Source organism: Blastocystis hominis (genome assembly GCF_000151665.1).
Source record: "Blastocystis hominis, Singapore isolate B (sub-type 7) whole genome shotgun sequence assembly, scaffold_7".
Classification (NCBI taxonomy): domain Eukaryota; class Bigyra; order Opalinata; family Blastocystidae; genus Blastocystis; species Blastocystis hominis.
This window is the reverse complement of record NW_013171866.1, coordinates 535,804-554,899: the sequence shown is the minus strand read 5'-3', so window position 1 is coordinate 554,899 and position 19,096 is coordinate 535,804. Positions and strand designations below refer to the sequence as shown.

Here is a 19,096-nt window from a genome sequence, read left to right as displayed (position 1 = left end):
CGTAGGAAGCGAGGCATGGAATGACCTCTACAACCAGTACGAGTGGGATGGGCACAAGTTCGGTGAGAAGCGACAACGTCACTTACCCGCTTACCTGAACACCGTGGAGAAGAGACGTGAAATGAGACGTAATAAGGCATACGAACGATTCGATCGCAAGGTATCACAGGGACGATTGAGTGATGTGATCGATTCAACTCTCGGGTATGCACTCACGTACTATCACACCGTACAAGGAGACATGTACAAGGAGTGGGTGAAAGAGAAACGAACCAAGAAGGACTTTCGCCTCAACAACGATTTTGACAACAGGTTGTGGGTTCGACTACCGGGTGAGAAGAGCGATGAGGAAGTGGAACCGATCAATCTCATATTCGATGAGACAAATGAATTCAATGAAGTCTTGAAGAAGTACATCCTCAATGGTATGCGTGAATACAATCAATGTTTCATCACCATCATGGCATACAACCTCATGTTGACACATGACGGAGATCCCAAGATCCTCAACCTCACCGATGATCGATTGGGACACCTCCGCATCGTTCGACGAGATCGCATCGATGAATGGATCGAGGAGTACCTGAAATGGTACCGAAACGGTGTAGAGGAACAGGAGACAGAGGGAAGTGGGTTCGGGTACCATGGGTGGATCGGCTTCCATATCGAGATGTTCCCACTACGCTCATTCGTGGGGTACAAGCAGCACACACCGTTCGTCATCGGACGCACAGCGCTCAACCCGGATTTCGATGACAACCGATGCCTACAACGGTGCCTCATTCTGGCCAGTGAAGGCGGGCATAAGATCGTCGCGAATCGCAAGATTGGCGATGCAACCGTGTACAACAAGTGGTGGAAACAACCCGACAAGTACAAGGTATTCGGAGTGACCATTCACGAAGTAGAGGAGACGATGGGCATTCGTGACAATACACCCTTCGATGCGAGTGAAGAGAAATTCGCCGCATTGGAGGCATTGTTGAAAGTATCGCTCAATGTATTCGAGGTCACACTCTTGCCTGGATACACCGATAAGACGAAGGAACAATTCGATTTATTCACATGCGATGTCGTGTACAAAGGTAAGGGAACGAAGCTTCCTCTCTCCCTCTGCATCTTGAACGATCTGAATCTACCTGAGGGAACGCCCAAACACTTCTTGTACATCAAGGATGTGAATGATTTCAAGCATCGTATGACACGACAGAACGATGCAAAGAATAGACATCTCTCAAGAAATGTGAAATGCAGATTCTGTAACGACTTCTTCGGATCTCGCAAAGCCGTTCATGATCACGAAGTACAAACACATCGTGAACTTGTCGATGAGAGTGATCAGTACGATTTGGCGAACGAGGAGACTCGGTTGCGATTCACAAACCAGCGATACGAAATGCCAGCACCGGTCGTCGTGTACGCTGACTTCGAGTCAGCCATTGATGACAAGAACAAACACAAGCCAATCATGTTGTCCTGTTTGGCCGTGTCACGCATTCCAGCCGTTGACAGCCAACTGCGAGTCTTCCATGCACCACATGAGAGCGAAGAGGATCTTCGCCCTTTCATGGACTATCTCACACAATTGCAAGGGAGAGTGAAAGAGTATCTCTTCGATGAATTACCACTCGAGAACTCTCCGAGTATCGAGAGGGACTTTCGTGCAACAACCGTGTGTCCCTTCTGTCACAAGAAACTGGATAACGACAAAGTACGACATCATGCACATGTGACAGGTGAATACACCACAGGGAAGGGAGAGGTACGTCACTTCGAAGCAGGGCAGTACATCTGCACCTGTTGTACCAAATGCAATCTCCAACTCTCCTTCAACAAGAAGAACTATCGTTTACCCGTATACTTCCACAATGGATCGCACTACGACTTCACATTCATCATGAAACTCATCGCAGCTCATTCAACCTCTAGTGACTCCTTGGAAGTCATTCCAACCACTGAGGACAAGGAGATGCAGATCGAATACAATGGCATACAATTCAAGGACTCGTTGAAGCTCATCAGCAGTCCTCTCAGATCCATCGTCGCACAGACACTCGGAGGGAACCTCGATTTGTACGTGCACACCAAACAACAACTACGCAAGTACTGTGAATCACGAGGTAAGCAATGGAATGACGAGTACATCGATCTGTTGACACGGAAGGAACCCATGTTTTACAGTCTCATCAAATCGTACGACACATTGAACAATACCACCATTCCTTCTCGTGAACAATGCATTGATGATATGAAGGGAGAAATGATGCCCCAAGGCGAATATGATCACATGGTGAAACTGTGGAAGATCTTCGATATCAAGACATGGGGTGAGTACTACGAGTTGTACAATGTACTCGATGTAACTCTCATGGCTGATGCATTCGAGCACTTCCGAGTTACCACACTGAAGGCATTCGGTGTTGATCCGATGCACTACATCACAGCACCACAAATGGCCTATTCGCTCTTCTTAAAGGTCACAATGGAGGGCGATCATAGCGAGAGTAGCCTCATGACCCTCGCAAGGAAATGGGCTCAGTACATCATGCGCATCAACGCGAATGAGGGACTTGAGGAGAAACAACTCGTGAAAGTGTTCTTGAATCGCATGAGTGAATTCTATGAGAGCAAGGGAATTCGATTGATGGAGACAAATGAGATCGATGACTTCATGCGTCTACTCAAAAACCTTCGAGGAGGCATCACACAGATCGTGAAAAGGCATGCCAAGGTTGACATTGGGGGAAGCGTTGCTTCCCCGGGCAACGAAGTTGCCCCCATTGACAACAAGGAGCAAGCAACGTCGTCCCAAGGCATCTACTACCTGGACGCCAACAACCTGTATGGTGGAGCCATGCATCGAATGATGCCTTACGAGTTGGTGGGTGTACCTGAGCGACGAGAAGTAATGGAAAGGATCAACCGTGATCCGAATGAATGGGTGCAATCACTCAATACGTTCGGCAAGTATGGGTTCTTCATCGAGTGCGACATCGAGGCACCAGTGGAACTCCATGATAAATTCAATGACTTGCCATTCTTCCCCGTACAGAAGGCGGGCATGTACTCCGATGGAATCAAGAAGTACGCAGCGAAGAACGATATTGTGGACAAGGTCAAAGAGGTGAATACACCGAAACTCATTTGTGATCTTGTACCTCGACGCAAATATCTCGTACACTACTCTCTGTTGCAATTGGGTCTTCAACAGGGTTATCACGTCACGCACATCCACCGCATCATCCGTTTCAAACAAGCACCCTTCATCTTCGAATACGTCAATATGCTGAGTGAGAAACGAGCCAAGTCCAAGACCACTGTGGAGAAGAACCTGTACAAGCTGTTGGCAAACTCGACCTATGGCAAATTCGTGGAGACTGGACTGAAACGAATGAAGGTGAAGTTCGCTAGCACGTGGAATGAACGTGAGGCTATCATTCAGAAGCACGGATATGATATGATCGCAGGAACCACCATGTATTCCGAGAATCTGATCGGTATCAAGCTGAACACACCGGTGCGCAGGGTGGAGAAGCCGTTCTTCATCGGGTTCGCCATTCTCGACATGTCCAAACACATCATCTACGATTTCTACTACAACGTGCTCAAGAACACATTCGACACCGTGGAGTTGTTGGGACAGGACACGGATTCGCTCATCGTGCAACTGCACGATCGCGCTAACATCGTTCACAAGATGTGTGACATGTACAAATCATTCGACTTCTCGGAATTGGATAATACGAGCTACTTCTACGGACAACTCGTGAACTACTACGAGCATGAAGTGGACAAGAGAAAGTTCCCTTCATTGGAATCATTCCTCAATTTCAACAAGAAGTTGCCGGGACCCATATTCAAGGATGAGCATAACGGGCATCGCATCACTGAATTCGTGGGACTTAGACCAAAGATGTACTGTTTGATTGACGAGAAGCATGTAGTGCATAACGCAGCGAAGGGAGTTCCTCGCAACGTCGTGATCGATGGAGAGAGGATGAGTGTGAAGAACATCGAACTGTACAAGCGCGTCCTCGAGGCAGAGAAGAAGGAAGATGCAGTGATCGAAGGCAGTTTCAAGCGTATCAACAACCAGGCCTTCAACATCAGCACGAAGGAGCAGACCAAGACACTTATGACTTGCACAGACAACAAACGTTGGATCTTGGACGACAATGTGCACACACTGGCATTCGGGCATTATAAACTGAAGTAAAGGAAGCAATCTTTCACTTTGGACACCCATGGATACCATGGCCTACAATGGAAGTCAGGTTAACATTGCAGGAATTGGCCGAAATTGGCAGCCATGGGTTTCCGCGCGTTTCTTGTTATGGACATCGAGGTGGCCAGGCAGGCAATGGCAGAAAATGGCAGAAATGGCAGTCATGGGTTTCCGCGCGTTTCTTGTTATGGACATCGAGGTGAGCAGGTAGACAATGGCCGAAAATGGCCGAAAATGGCCGAAAATGGTCGAAAAAAGTTCACCGCGGTTATTTGGTAGAAAATGGATTTTCGCGCATCTATCGCCTTTTCCCTACTACTATCCATCTCATCTAATCGAACCATATTCAATTGCTTGCCATTCTCATAGTACCCTTCAAACAACATTCCTCCATTTTCATCATATTCTCTGCTCTCACCGTTACGTACTCCGTCTCTATATTCGCCCTCGATCCATTTTCTGTTTGTTTCATCAAACAGCTTGAAATATCCATTGTAAAGAGATTCTTTACCTTCGTGCCATTCACTTAGTTTACTGATTTCACCATTCTCGTAAAAGAAGCATACACCCATATTATTACCTTCATCATCTTTCTTGTATACACTTAATAAATTCTTGCTATTGTCATATTCCTTCCAATAGCCATCCATTTCAGTCATCTTCACAAGCTTCTTGCCTTTCTCATACAGACCTTCATAGACTACTTTCTTTTTTTCATATTCTTTTCCTCTTCCTTGACGATATCCATTTACAAATCTTCCTTCAAAGTACAAAGATCCCCATTCATCATAGATTGTACAGGGACCATTTGCAATACCATCGACAAATGTCAAATTCGCTACTAATACGTTTTTGTCAGAAAGGAGTGTCGATTCACCATCCATTTTTCTGTTTTTGAGATGGGTAATGATCTTATAGTCCAAATGAGGCGGACCAACTATTATTGTGGCTTCATCACCTTTGTCATCGACATAAGAAATCGGAAACTCGTCACTAAAGTTGGATTCCCAACAATTTCCTTTTGCTACATTTGTTGGTGGGATTGTCTTCATTGGAATCAAGATTGATCCATTTTCTTGCTCAAATGATGGTTGTAGGTTACTCATGATAATTTGTGAATAAATAGAAGAGTGACAAAATACAGCACATTTTCATTAGTTATCTTGATTGGCTAAAGAGGCTTTGTTATTTTTCTGTTATTTTGCTATTATGTTTATATAGTAGAGTTTGATACTTTTTAGCTGGTAAAACAGATTATTTTAGTGATTTATCTATAAGTAATTTGCTGGAGGTTCTTGTTTGTAACTTTGGCTATCAATGCTCTATGGCATTAGTTGATACCAAAAAGGCCAATTATGTGAATAGGAGTGTATTTTGAGTATCAGACATTCACAATTATTTATACACTATTTCAACCCTTTGACAAAATCCCTTGTTGCTTAATTCTTTTACTAACTCCTATTAAACCACTAGCAGTTGTATGTGATTCAAGGATGAATTGTATAGTAATTTATGATAATTACTAAACGAAAAAATAACAACCAAATAACAGAGAATTGCCTTTGGTTATTTTATAGACGATCTAACACAAGTATAGTGAATGAACAATCAACAATGAACAAACGTACAATAGTATGTCAAATACTTGTTTGTGGACATTTCATTGTTGTATTATATATGACAAAGTTTTCCGTCTTTTTCTAAGCTATTACTAAAGTAGTAGGAAATTGTGGTATTCAAAGGTCAGAATAACCAGTCAGGACAAATTAGTGTTTTTTCGTTAACTATGACATTCTGTAAAAGGATACATGATGCTATATCATTTTTCATATCTGTTGTAATACTAATGATATTCCAAGGTCTTTTGTCACATGAAATGTTTAGTTGATAACCAATACAATAGTCTCTATTTATCCTCATCATTTTTGGATAATCACTGGGGGTAGAACGAATCTGGAATTGATTTCTAAAGAGTTCCTCTCGGTTCATTATTTCATTATTAGGTGAACAGTCGATAATTGTAGGATGCCTATCACAATGAAAAAGGAATAGAAACACAAGTTAATCGAATTCTAGGTTTTTTGCGAAACATTGATAATTACAATGTGTGATAATACATATTATTCACCAATATTGGAGAATGTTTGCTTTATGTGCTTACCCATGATTAAGCACAAAAATAGGAACATCAACTACTGGCCATGTCTTTATAGTAGGAACGTGTGTTACAAGATTGAAATAGGAAAAGCGATTACCCACAGTTATTCTGCGTTTGAATTACAAAGGTTGTTTGAAATCATCAAAGTCAATCAGTTCTATTATCAGAGTAATATCGTACAAATACAAACTCATATTCCCTTTTATTATTTCCAGAATGGTAGCCATAAGCAGCATCTATTTGTGTAGTATAATAATCTGTTGTGATAAAGTGAATCTCTTCAAGTTATTACAAATTAATCTCCCCTCCAGGCATTGGGATTATTCAACCTTGAATTATTATTATTATTGTTGACATTTCCATAACCTATTGATATGTAGTAGTATTAGTGGGTTTCTAAGCTTTTATCCTTTATAGTCTTTGGTATGTAGAGAATCGGTTCAGAAATACTCAGTGGCCACTCTTCTTCCAGCATATGATGCTTAAGAAATAACCGCTTCCATTCAGAGTAATATGCTGGTAATTGAGACAATATCTATATATCACCATGAAACCTGATAATCATGTTCCTCATATTCACCATTGCTGTAGAAACTGGGTATATCTATCAATCTACCTATCTATCTATCTACGCAACTAGGAATCAGCGCCATCATGAATGATAAAATCCCCATTCACTGGAATGGAGAGGGTGATGTGGATCTAAAATTGCTCTGTAACACTATGGCCAAAACACCTATCATAATGTCTGATGAATAAGGTGTTAGAGTTTTTCGAACTAACAAAACCTTGGCTTTCTGCTCGAAACACTTATTCTTTGATATAAATGTGAGGTAAAGAAAGCACACACTCTAAGTACCCATACGAAACTACGCACATTTTCTATTTCTTCACAAAGTCTTGTTTACCACCATAGATACCAATCATGGCTCAATGATGTCTTCCTATTTGCTGTTTCCTTCAGATTCTTCAGTTGAACACAATCTTTCTTTAGGTCTTAGTTGTAAAGTAAGCATTTTAATATCCTACATGCACATTCTAACCCAAATCCCCTGCTTTCTTCATTTATTTACTGCTTCTTTCCCAGATTACATTCATTTATTTTTCTTTCATTTCACTTCTGTTATGATTCCTTTGTTCATCACATCAATCATCTTCCATTTGCTTCTTTTGCGTTATTGTGTACGCTACAGTAAATCTGCAATACTATCTTCGAAGAAACTTCTCAAATGTTCATTTTGCACTAGTAAGTCCAAGATTTAATATTTGAATCGACGATTCACTTGTTAGTAAGAATAGTCTGTTGAAAATCCAAGAAACCGTGAATGAAGAAATGAGCCAACGACGAGACTTTCCTTTTCATTTTCTACCATTCTTAAGTATTTCATACACACTACGAAGAGTGCAGAAACCTTATCCAGTCTTGACCTTAGTCCACAAACGTGCCTCTCTTGTCACCCTTTCCCAATTAAAACATCACAATAGAGTACATTATACTCTTTTCCAAACTCATAAAAACGGCTCGACCAAACTTTTGCATTGTTTTTTGATAGAAAATACTATTTCAATGCTGATAAAAGTAGTAATAGTAATGCATTTACACTTTGATGGGAAGATTCAATTCCTAGCATACCTAGACTCTGAATGAAAACCAGTACATTCAAAACTCCTTCAACAGTGGAATAGCCACATATACAACAATCACTGTTCTGAATATAACCATTAAATAATTAAAAAGACGACAAAACCGTTTTTTCACATTCCCACTATTTGCTTTCTTGTACATGAGTAATATCGCTAGTGGAAAAGACACTGCTTCTCGGACAAGTAAAAACGATAATACTGCTTCAACAAACGTTAGTCACCAATTTAAGCGTTGTTGGGATTATAATGTGTCAGAACAGTTTCCCATCACGTCCATATCAGAAGAGGGCAATAAGGCAATTGTAAAAGTGGGTCAACCTCATGAAGGTTTCTATATCAAAACAGCTATGCGGAATGGAAAGATGGACGGGAATTCTGTAATATTTTCTGGAGCTGGCATCGCTGTTGCTTATCTCTCATTTGTGGACGGAATAGCTTCTGGACCCTGTAAATTGAATGATGAGTCGGGAGTGAGATTTTTCGAGGGGAGATTCGAAGATGGTTTCCGACAAGGAAGAGGTCAGGAGTTTGATCCAAAGGGAAACTTGGAATTTGATGGGTTCTTTGAAAAAGGAAAGAAGTTAAAGATGTATCCCTTGCCAGAAATGGATCAGTATTGGACGGAATATAATGACAGAGGTAAGCTGATTAGTATTACTCAAAGAGATTATTTTGGAAGAAAGGAAGGAAAGTGCTATTTTTATAATGATAGAGAAGAAGTATCCCGAGTGAGTGAATGGAAAGAAGGAAAGGAAATCTCAGATGCTGGATATTGCGCTTTTTTTGACCTGCCTAGGAAGGAGTGGTATAGAGGATATTATGAAAACGGAAAGTTGTTGAAAACGGTACCAATGAAGGGAAAGAAGAAGGGCTATTGGAAAGTGTTTAATGAGGAAAACAAGGTTATTCGTATTTGTCAAAGAGATGAGAATGGGAAATATGAGGGGATTAACTATATCTTCCAATGTGGAAAAATCAGTCGAATTAGTGTTTGGAAAGAAGGAAAGGAGAAAACATTGATAAAGCAGTTTAATGGGCTTACAATGACGGAGTACACTGATGGATATAAATCGTATGAAGGAGGATATCTTGATTCTTTCGAGCTGGATTATCCAAGAAATGGAAAAGGTGAGGAATTTTTGAAGGATGAAAAGACACTCGTCTATCAAGGGGAATACAGGGATGGAAGGAGGCATGGACAGGGCGTGACATATAAAAAGAACAAGGTTAAATTTCAGAGAAACTGGATAGCTGGCTACACTCAGCAAGGATTGATAATAACTCTTTGCATTATTATTATTCTGCTTTTTCTTGCTTTCCTTTTAGATTTGATTTTGGGCACTGTTCTTTTAGTTTTGTGTTGTGTTTTCCTTCTCATTCGCTGGAAATTCCCGAAAGTGTTAGGTTTAAAATTGTGCAACGCCTTGAATATTCAACTCATGGCAGATTACGTAAGGGAAGGGAATGGGAGAAGGAAGACTGAAACGAAGGGTGATAAGAACAAGACAAAGACAGAGAACGGATCATGTAATTGTTTTTTTGCTAATATCTATCTTTCAATGATCGTTCTTCTCCTGTTCATTATTCTGTGTGTAGCAATTATTTCGATTCTATATTACACGCATATTAATCCCTACGTTAGTCTTTTTCAGACAACATTTACTGTAAAGTCATTTCACTACAACAAAGTTGCTGGATTCAAGCTTTCTAAAAGACCCTTCCTTCAATCCATCCGAATTGGAAATGACTGTTTCGCATCTGTCTCGTCGGTGCAAATCATGGGATTAAGTTCTTTACGGTCAATTTCTATCGGCAGTAATTCATTCACGGGAAAGAAGAATGACTATGGAAGTGATCGGTCGAAGGATATCTATATCAATAACTGTAAAGTGTTGCAGTCGATTGAAATCGGTGAGTACAGTTTTAGTGATTATGGAGGGCAATTCAGTTTGAAGGGTCTTCCGTCTCTGCAGTCTTTGCTTGTAGGGAAAGTGAATAGCACCTCGTCTAACTTTTATTCTGTCAACACATTCACACTTCAAGGTATTCTCCCTTTGATCCTCTCTATTCTACTAGATCTCCCTAATCTCCAGTCGGTTTCGTTGGGCGATTTTGCTTTTTGTGACACATTAACAACAGTGATGGATAGTAAGGGTGTTGATCGTGTTGTTTTATGGTAGATCTTCCTTCTTTGAATTCGCTAATTCTTGGAAGCTCTGCCCTTCAAGGAAGATACGATGCCAATTGCTCATTGACTATGCAAAGTACAAAGCTCCTTATTTCGACTAAGCGATTAGATCTTCCTAAACTTGGCGAGATTGTTTCGGAAGGCCATAGTTTTTATTATCCTTGCACTGTTGTTCTAAAAGGTATTGATAAAGGAGTTTTGTCTACTAGACATTCCGTCTCTCCAATCTGTGGTTCTTCCATTTTCCTTTGAGTATTACTTTTTCTTAGACATTTCCAGTATTGCTGTGTATTTTCATTTGACGGGATAGATATTCATAGTCTGTTGGAGCAGTATGTGCCTCTGAATGTCTATCATGTTGATGATTTGTACATCTCAATGGATGCTATTCCTGTGGAAGCAACTAAGATCATATTCAAAAAGAATTCATTTAAGAGTGAAAGCTCACTAATAATCGATTCTTTTCCAAATTTGAATTCCCTTATTTTTGAAGATTCCTCCTTTGCGAATGCCGATCTTGTGGAAATCAAGGCTAGTCAGCTAGAGAATTTATCCATTGGGAAATATTGCTTCTCGGGTATGGAAGTTGAATCTGGTTTGGATAGAAGGTTGGTGGAAGTTGGCAGTTATTCCTTCTACACTCCCCAATTGAAGCAGATTGTGATTGGTACAAGATCTTTATTGAGTATGAATACCTTGGTACTGAATCAGCTGAGTCCAAATGTTATGTTAGAATTGGATGGTTTTGCATTGAGCAAAATAGGGAAGATCCAGTATGTTGCTGCTATTCCTATTGGTACTGTTCAGTATCTCAAAACAACCATTGAAGAAAACGATGGGCATGAAGGAACAATTGTTCTCGAACTGTTAGATCCGCCAATCATTGTGCCTACATCTCCACTTCCATCGGAGCCTCCTACTGAATCTCCCACTACCGTGGTTCCAACTACCTTGGCACCTACAACCATGGCACCTACTACTGCCACTCCAACAACTTTGGCACCTACTACTATGGCACCAACAACTTTGGCACCTACCACTATGGCACCAACAACTTTGGCACCTACCACTACCACTCCTACCACTCTTACTCCTACCACTGTTATTCCGACTACTATGGAACCTACTACTATGATCCCAACCACCTTGGCACCTACTACTACCACTCCAACAACTTTGGCACCTACCACCATCACACCAACAACCTTGGCACCTACTACTGCCACTCCTACCACTATGACTCCAACTACTTTGGCACCTACTACTATGACTCCAACCACCTTAGCACCTACCACTACCACTCCTACTACCGTCATTCCTACAACCATGGCACCTACCACTACCACTCCTACCACTGCCACTCCAACAACCATGGCACCTACTACTGCCACTCCTACCACCATCACTCCTACCACTCTTACTCCTACCACACTTACGCCTACCACTATGACTCCAACCACCTTGGCACCTACCACATTGGCACCTACCACCATCACTCCTACTACTTTGGCACCTACTACTGCCACTCCTACAACCTTGACACCTACCACCATCACTCCTACTACTACCACTCCTGAATGTGATGAAGAACAACTGTTGCTTGAGATGGTTCGGACTTGTGGAAGTAATGGTGACGAGGAATCTTTTGAAATTTATGAGGGAAAACTATCAGCAAGTAGTGTAGCAATCTTTACTCAGAGTTCTTGTGTGGTTGGTACTTCTTACCTATGCATCAATCCTGTGGAACACACGTTATTAATGAGGGATACTGCCGCAAACGGCTGGTCTCCTGGATCGTTTATTACTCTGAAATGTGAGGGAGTGTCAAACTCCTACCGTGCAGAAAATGGTTTCGTAATCTATCCTCGGTACTTCAACTTCGCTCCAACTGTTGCTCCCACAACATCGTCTCCTACCACCTTAACTCCTACTACCATCACTCCCACTAGCGGTGGAACAAGTACTATCTATGTATCAGAACAAGAGTATCCAACAATCGATGATATTCCTCGTAATGCAGAGGTTCTAATCTTCACTTCTGGTGCGTATGCGGACTTGCCTGAATTGACGCTGAGCGGCTTCTCGAACCTCGAATCTATTACCTTTGAATCAAATTCATTCAAGAACACACATTCCCTTAATATCGAGTCATCCACTGTATCTTCAATCACATTCGAGTCTTCTTCTTTTAATGGAAACTCGAATAATGGGGTTCTATCGCTCCACACTTCCAATCTTCAGTTTGTTGTGTTTAAACCTAATGTTATGAAAATTGTTCGCACTATCTATCTCAGGGGCTTTTCCAAATCGATTTTGTGGACAGTTTATCGTCGGTCTCTGCTGTCTTTGGAGACTATCTACTATACAAATATGCTTTCTGGTTTCGCTACATCTCTTGTTCAAGCTCTTGAGGCTGCCGGAACTCCTACTGACGATATCACAATACAAGAGTATGTACCTACTTATATGCCTCGTATTTTAAATGATGTGGAGTCTGCACCTTTGTATAGTCCTGCTGAATGTGGTAAGGAGCAATTGTTAATTAAGATGGTTTCCACTTGTGATATTAGGGATGACGAAACAGTGCTGGAAATCTATGAGGGAGGATTATCCTTCACGAGTATTCCCATTTTTAGGCAGCGTTTGTGCTTGATTGGAACCTCATATTTGTGTATGAATCCTGTTGAACACACGTTGGTCATGGATAATCATTCAGTCCACGGTCCCTCTGCTACATCCAGTCTCTCCCTTAACCATGGAGAACTCTCGCTGGACTTTGTTCTAGAAGAAGGAATGGATCGTCTGATTAATACATTCAGCTTTGGACCAACATTCTCGGCTATTCATTCGAGCAGTATGGATGAAGATCAAATTCAAGTGACACTGATTCGTTCTTGTGGTAACTCGTCGGATTCTGAAGGCTTTACGATTTATGAGGGAGCTACGCGTGACCATGCTATCTATAGTCAGACTACTTGTGCTGCTGGTGTAGTGAACCTGTACATCACACGTGATCTCTACACGATTGTGATGACGAATTCGAATGGACAGGTTTGGGCTGAGAATTCGATGGTTCGTATTTTCTACAACAGTTTGCTTGGATCGTACAGGAAGGTTGTTGTGGGTGCTGAAGAGTCTGCAGTGTTTGCTCTTCCTGAAGTGATTGAGGCTGGAGCTGCTTGGAAATACTCTTCGGAGGCCATGGTGGGCACGAGCTGGACCACGGAGAATGTGGATTGGAGCTTGATCTCGGAGTACCCGGCTATTTCTTCGATCACGCGTTACTTCCGTCAGAGCTACACGTTGTCTGGAACTGGATTCCGATCTGTAATCATCCAGGTGAAGACGAACGGTGGCTTTGTGTTCTATGTGAACGGAGTCGAGGCTTCTCGCTTCAACTTGCCCGCTGGAGAGATTACTGCAACGACGCAGGCTACCGAACTGAAGGAGAGCAATGTGTATCGTATTCTCCGCCTGTCCCTGGACGCTTATTCTGCTGTGAATGGTGTGTATGAATTCGCTGTGGAAATGCACGCTGCTGAGGGTCAGATTGGTCAGGCCGAACACTTCGAGTGCTCTGTGGAGTTCACGATCTATGAACAATCGCTGGTTGCAAATGGAGTAGCTCAATCGAACAAGGCCGGTATGGCTGCTCATTCGGTTGAGAACCTGTTCGATGCCTCGATTTCTACCAAATATCGCGTCACTGTGACGAGCTCGGATTTCCCTGTGGAAGTGACCTACACATTCCCCGAGGGCGATGAATACACGATGAATAAGTATGTGCTCACCAACGGCGATTCAATATCTGCGGCTTGCAACACGTGGAAGATCTTCGGTAGAAAGAACAAAGATAACGACGAATGGGTGATGTTGGATAGTCAAGATAATGTGGAATGGAGCAAAGCAAATGAATCTCTGAGTTTCACTGTGAACAATGTGGATGCATTCAATGCCTACATGTTCCAATGTAGCTCAGTTGTGAATATCGATAATGAGTATAATGGAAATCAGCTAGATATGGCTGAATGGATTCTAAGAATTGTGTAGTTGATCTAGGTCGACATGGATTGTGATATTATTTGGTGATGTTTGTTGAAAGAAAGGATCAATAAATACTATTGAACCTTCTCATTGTCCTCATTTTTGTATGACACGAGTTGTAGACATATATCAGACTATGAGTTTCTCATGCAGATTACTTTAAAGATTGATTAACTATCATATGGAATTGCACGGATAACAACACATAAGCACAAGTCAGAACATGTGAGATAAGGTGATTTGGTATGGATAGAGTTCATCATTGCTTCATTTTCCTTCGTCCATATCCCTTCCTTCCTAAAGTAATAACAGTAATTGCCCCAGATATCTGTATTCTTCTTCAAATACTCACACATAACTTACAGAAACGCAAGTACATGGTCATAATATTCATCCCTCATATCTAAAATCATTTGGTTCCTATTGAAAACTTATTATTATCAAGTCTAGCATCACTCAAAAATACATTTCTTGAAGTTTGGACATTCTTCACTCAAGACAGTGTCGCCATTCTATCATTTACAAGCATCAATGGATCGTTTCATCCTTACAGCATAGAGGAGAGACTGAATAGTGTTCACAACAGTCTGTTATTTTCTCAAAATAAAATCATTAAAACGGGAATCCGCAGTTTATTCACCGTACTATCCATTCATATTTAATTCATCCTCATTTCGGTGATTATTGTCTCTCATTGCTCGTTCAAGTATTGGCTTGATTATCAACAATGTCATGGAATCACTGTACTTGCAGCTGTCCATTTTCGTATTACTGGTTTATTCAGTTTCCAAATTATTGTAGGTTGCATAGTTTTATTTGATAAAAGTATATCTCTAACCTCTTGTCTGTAGAATACTCATGTCTGAAGAATCACAGAAAGCGCACAGTTCGATGACATCTTCTCTCCGAAAGCAAAGAGAGGAGCTTATTGTCGAGAGAAAGTCTCTGATTGTGTTTTTTGTGTCCTTGTCTTAATTGGTGTAGAGTGAGCTAAAAATCTATGACTCTGCATTCAAATCAGCAGTAGCATCATGTCCACCGAAGGAGTCCGGAAACCTTGAGGATTTGGAGGAGAGAATCGAGACGGTGGAAGAAGAACTGGAAGTGGGAAGTCGTGATGCGAAAGAAGAGAGAGCTGTAAGCAGTCGGGACTTTTCTTTCATCTCTCTAGCTAAAACGTGACTTGTTAAAGCTGAAGCAGTCTTATGACAGAGTCATGCAATACATTGCTGCTTCCCGTGAAATTGATATCATTCGAAACGTATTTGTTGTGTGAGTGTCTAATGCGCAGAGACGGAGTGAGAAGTCAAAGAGAGTCGATGAACTGAGCAAGAAGCTGGATGAGCTGGCCGAGACAGTGGAGATTGAAGAGACCTTGTCTCGTATTGAGTCGAGCAGTGGTAAGAAGGTATGTTGGACTGCGATGTTTTTTAAACTGTATAGTTATCAAAGAGCGATATCTCAAAGGAGGAAGTGAAGGTTCCCAAGGAAAGCATCGGCCGATTGGTCGGTAAAAATGGTTCAAATGTTTAGGCACGGGAGCGTGTTGATGGGTAGATTCAGAAGCTGGAGAAGCAGTTCTCTGTGCGAATCATGACGAATGAGGAAGTGTTCACTGTGCTGGGCGAGCTGGCGAACGTGAAGCGATGCATCGCCGAACTCACGGACATGGCGAACGAGAAGGAAGTGACGATCCCCCTCTCCACAATGCAGATTCGTGCCTTGTTGGCCCATGATCACAGCTATCGCCGATCCATCGAGAACTCTTGCCGCGTCTTCATGACTCTGAAAGATGCCGAAGTCACGATTCGAGGTGGCCAGAATGCTGTGAAGAACGCCGAACGCGCATTGAATGATCTGATGAAGAGTACTGGGACGAGCCCTAGCCACGCTGATCCATAGAGCAGTCGAGCTTCCCCATTACGCCCTTCCTGCGCAGCGTGCTTGTCAACCAAAAGATGGAGAAGTTCCTCGCGTTGCAGAAGGAGTGTCCCGCGTATTTGACGTTTACCCCGGAGTCTGACGCTCTGCTGATTCTGGGAACCGTGCAGGATCAGCGCGAATCTCTCGTAAAAGTGGATGCGCGATGCGAGTGTAGGCGAAGCTGCAGGAATTCGCGCAGAGCCACGTGGAGGTGGAGGAGAAGATGCCTTGCGAGAATCTGTTCACTCGCTTCCTGCTTCAGAACAAAGCGGAGCGCATGCAGCAGACGCAGCGCCAGTTCAACGTCCGTCTCCAGGCGTCGAACGGCAGCCTGGTCGTGAAGGGAGAGAAGGACGCCGTGGCCCAGGCGATCGCGAAGGTGGAGGCGCTGCGTGCCGAGCTGGCGTCGCGCACGATCGAGATGGCGGTGAACGGCGCGCAGATCGACATGCTGCTGAACCAGAAGGCGGCGGTGGTGCAGGCGCTGGAGCAGGAGTTCGGGTGCCTGATCTCGGTGGAGAGCGCAAAGGGATCGATGAAGGTGGTGGTGGATGAGGCTCGTCGCGAGGAAACCGTGGAGGCGATCAACGCGAAGCTCGCGACAGTGTGCACGGAGCGTGTGGAGATCCCGGAGTGTCTGCTGGCGCTGTTCGTGGGCCCGAAGGGAAGCAACATCAACGCGATGCGCCAGGCGCACGACACCAAAGCCGAGCTCGCGAAGGGCGTGCTGGAGATTAGCGGCAAGGAGGAGAACGTGGCGGCGATGAAGAAGGCCGTCGAGGAGTGGCTGGAGCAGCACACGATCGCGGAGATCCCCGCGGAGCGCCAGTTGGCGCGCGAGGCGCTGATCGGAGAGAAGGGCGCGAAGATCCAGTCGCTGCGAAAGGAGCTGGCGGTGGAGATCCAAATCGAAGAAGGCAAGGTGGTGGTGATCGGCGCGCCGGAGAACGTGGAGAAGGCCGTGGCCACGCTGACGCAGCTGCTGGACACCTACCGCAAAGAGAACGCAGTGGTAGCGATGCGCCACGAAGTGTTCGTCAACGCGAAGGAGCTGCGTCGCAGCGAGATCGATGCGCGCGAGAAGGAGTGGAACGTCTCGATGTCGCTGCGCCACGACGCGGTGTACATCCACGGAGACGAGGCTTCGGTGGCGAAGGCGAAGCAGGAAATCGAGGACATCGTGGCGAAGTATGCGGAGTTCCACGAGGATTCGCTGGACGTGCCCAAGGAGGAGATCGGCGTGCTGCTCGGAAAGAACGGAGACAATCTGCGCGCCTTGGAGAGCCAGCTTGGCGTGTCGGTGCACATCGAGGGCAGCAAGCTGCGAATCTGGGGTCCCGCGTCCGCTTTGCCCGCAGCGAAGGCCGGCATCGTGTCCAACCTGGAGGAGCGCGTGTATCTCACGGAGGAACTGAACTGCACGGGCAAGCAGATCGAGTTCCTGCGAGCGGAGCGCTTCGAAGTGGTCCACGCGATCCAGAACGCGTACAATGTGACCATCACGCTGCCTCGCGAGTTCCCTCTCTCTGGACCCATCAAGGTGGCTGTGCGCGGAAATCGCAGACAGCTCGACGAGGCGATTCCCGTGGTGCGCGAGGCGCTGCAGGGCTTGATCCGCTGCGAGCTGCATCTGGACGGAATGGTTCACCGTCTGCTCACGGAGAGCTCGCTCCAGTTCCAGCGCCTCGCTCTGGAGAGCCGCTGCCGCATCCAGCCCGACGAGGCCGCGGGTCTCGTGCGCATCGTGGGTCCGAAGCAGGGCGTGGAGCTGGTGCAGGTCCGCGTGTGGGAGCAGCTGGCGGCGCTGGACCCCTCGCTCTACCGCAAGATCGACGTGAGCGAAGCGGTGCTGCTGGGTCTGCAGGAGAAGAAGGACGCGATGAAGACGTTCTCCAAGCAGCACGGCGTGCAGCTGCGTCTGCTGCCGCAGGCCGTGCTGGTGGAGGCCCCCGCCGCCGCGATGGACGAAGCCGTGGCGTTCGTGCAGACGCTGGCCGACGCCGCCGCGCAGGAGAGTCTGCTGATCCCCGTGGGGCAGGACCGCGTGGCGTTCGTGATCGGAGCGCAGGGCGCGCGCATCAACGGCATCATCAAGCAGTCGGGAGCCCAGCTGCGCGTGCTGCGCGATGAGTGGGTGCACGTGCTGGGCACGCCGGAGCAGGCGGCCAAGGCGCGCGCCCTGCTGGAGGCGGCGCTGGAGGAGTACGCGGCCACGCACGTCGCCTTCCAGGTGGACGAGGCGCTGGTGTACGCGATCCGCGGTCCCCGCAACAGCAACCTGGTGCGCATTGAGCGCGAGTGCCGCGTGCGCGTGCGACTGGAGCAGGACGGAGCGGTGAGCATCGTGGGAAACGCCGGCGAGGACGTGGCCAATGCACGCGCCGCCCTGGAAAAACTCGAAGAGGAGGCTCGGGCGAACCCCGAGCAGGAAACGGCGTACCGAGGAGGAGAGAAGCCCCGCCGAAGGGAGCGCGAGCAGGGAGCGGAGGAGCGAAAGCAGAAGAAGGAAAGAGAAGCAGAAGCAGAAGCAGAAGCAGAAACACCCGCTGAATCGGTGTGGGAAAAGCTGAAACGCGCTCCCCTGCTGCCATCCAAGACGGTCGGAGGAAGCGATATGTACAAGTCGGAGAGTGGATACACCGTGGAGTTATAAGGAAAAGGGGTTATAAGGATTAGGATTGGTATTTCGTGTTTGAGGTGTTTGTTGTTGGAAATGCATCATTGGAATATTCGTGGAATGGGAATGAGAATATTTGTGTTGGATTACAGATATCCAGGCTAAGACACTTGATTCTTGTTTCGAATCTGATAACCGTCCAATCTGTGTTATTGGTATGAAAATGGGATTGAGCCAAACTGGAAATATACAGTTCGATAGGTATTAATCCAGAATTCAAAGATAGTTGTTTCATCT

The 19,096-nt window shown here is 44.8% G+C and overlaps 4 protein-coding genes across 4 annotated transcripts; all 4 read left to right on the top strand.

The window, feature by feature from the left end:
• Positions 1 to 1,567: 1,567 nt before the first annotated feature.
• On the top strand, positions 1,568 to 4,216 carry GSBLH_T00004619001 (uncharacterized protein; the record flags this gene model as incomplete). The annotated part of the gene is made up of 4 exons (XM_013043554.1): positions 1,568 to 1,736; positions 1,779 to 2,476; positions 2,504 to 2,877; positions 2,917 to 4,216. The coding sequence occupies 4 exons, from the start codon at positions 1,568 to 1,570 to the stop codon at positions 4,214 to 4,216; spliced, it is 2,541 nt and encodes an 846-aa protein (XP_012899008.1).
• An 8,264-nt stretch (positions 4,217 to 12,480) lies between these two features.
• Positions 12,481 to 14,265, top strand: GSBLH_T00004618001 (Metallophosphoesterase; the record flags this gene model as incomplete). The annotated part of the gene is made up of 1 exon (XM_013043553.1): positions 12,481 to 14,265. The coding sequence occupies one exon, from the start codon at positions 12,481 to 12,483 to the stop codon at positions 14,263 to 14,265; it is 1,785 nt and encodes a 594-aa protein (XP_012899007.1).
• Positions 14,266 to 15,117: 852 nt separating this feature from the next.
• On the top strand, positions 15,118 to 16,161 carry GSBLH_T00007202001 (uncharacterized protein; the record flags this gene model as incomplete). The annotated part of the gene is made up of 6 exons (XM_013043552.1): positions 15,118 to 15,210; positions 15,244 to 15,396; positions 15,431 to 15,520; positions 15,551 to 15,667; positions 15,703 to 15,786; positions 15,817 to 16,161. 6 exons carry the CDS (start codon positions 15,118 to 15,120, stop codon positions 16,159 to 16,161), a joined length of 882 nt encoding a protein of 293 aa, XP_012899006.1.
• A 244-nt stretch (positions 16,162 to 16,405) lies between these two features.
• GSBLH_T00004617001 (uncharacterized protein) lies at positions 16,406 to 18,835 on the top strand (the record flags this gene model as incomplete). Its single annotated transcript, XM_013043551.1, has 1 exon — positions 16,406 to 18,835. The coding sequence occupies one exon, from the start codon at positions 16,406 to 16,408 to the stop codon at positions 18,833 to 18,835; it is 2,430 nt and encodes an 809-aa protein (XP_012899005.1).
• Positions 18,836 to 19,096: the final 261 nt, after the last annotated feature.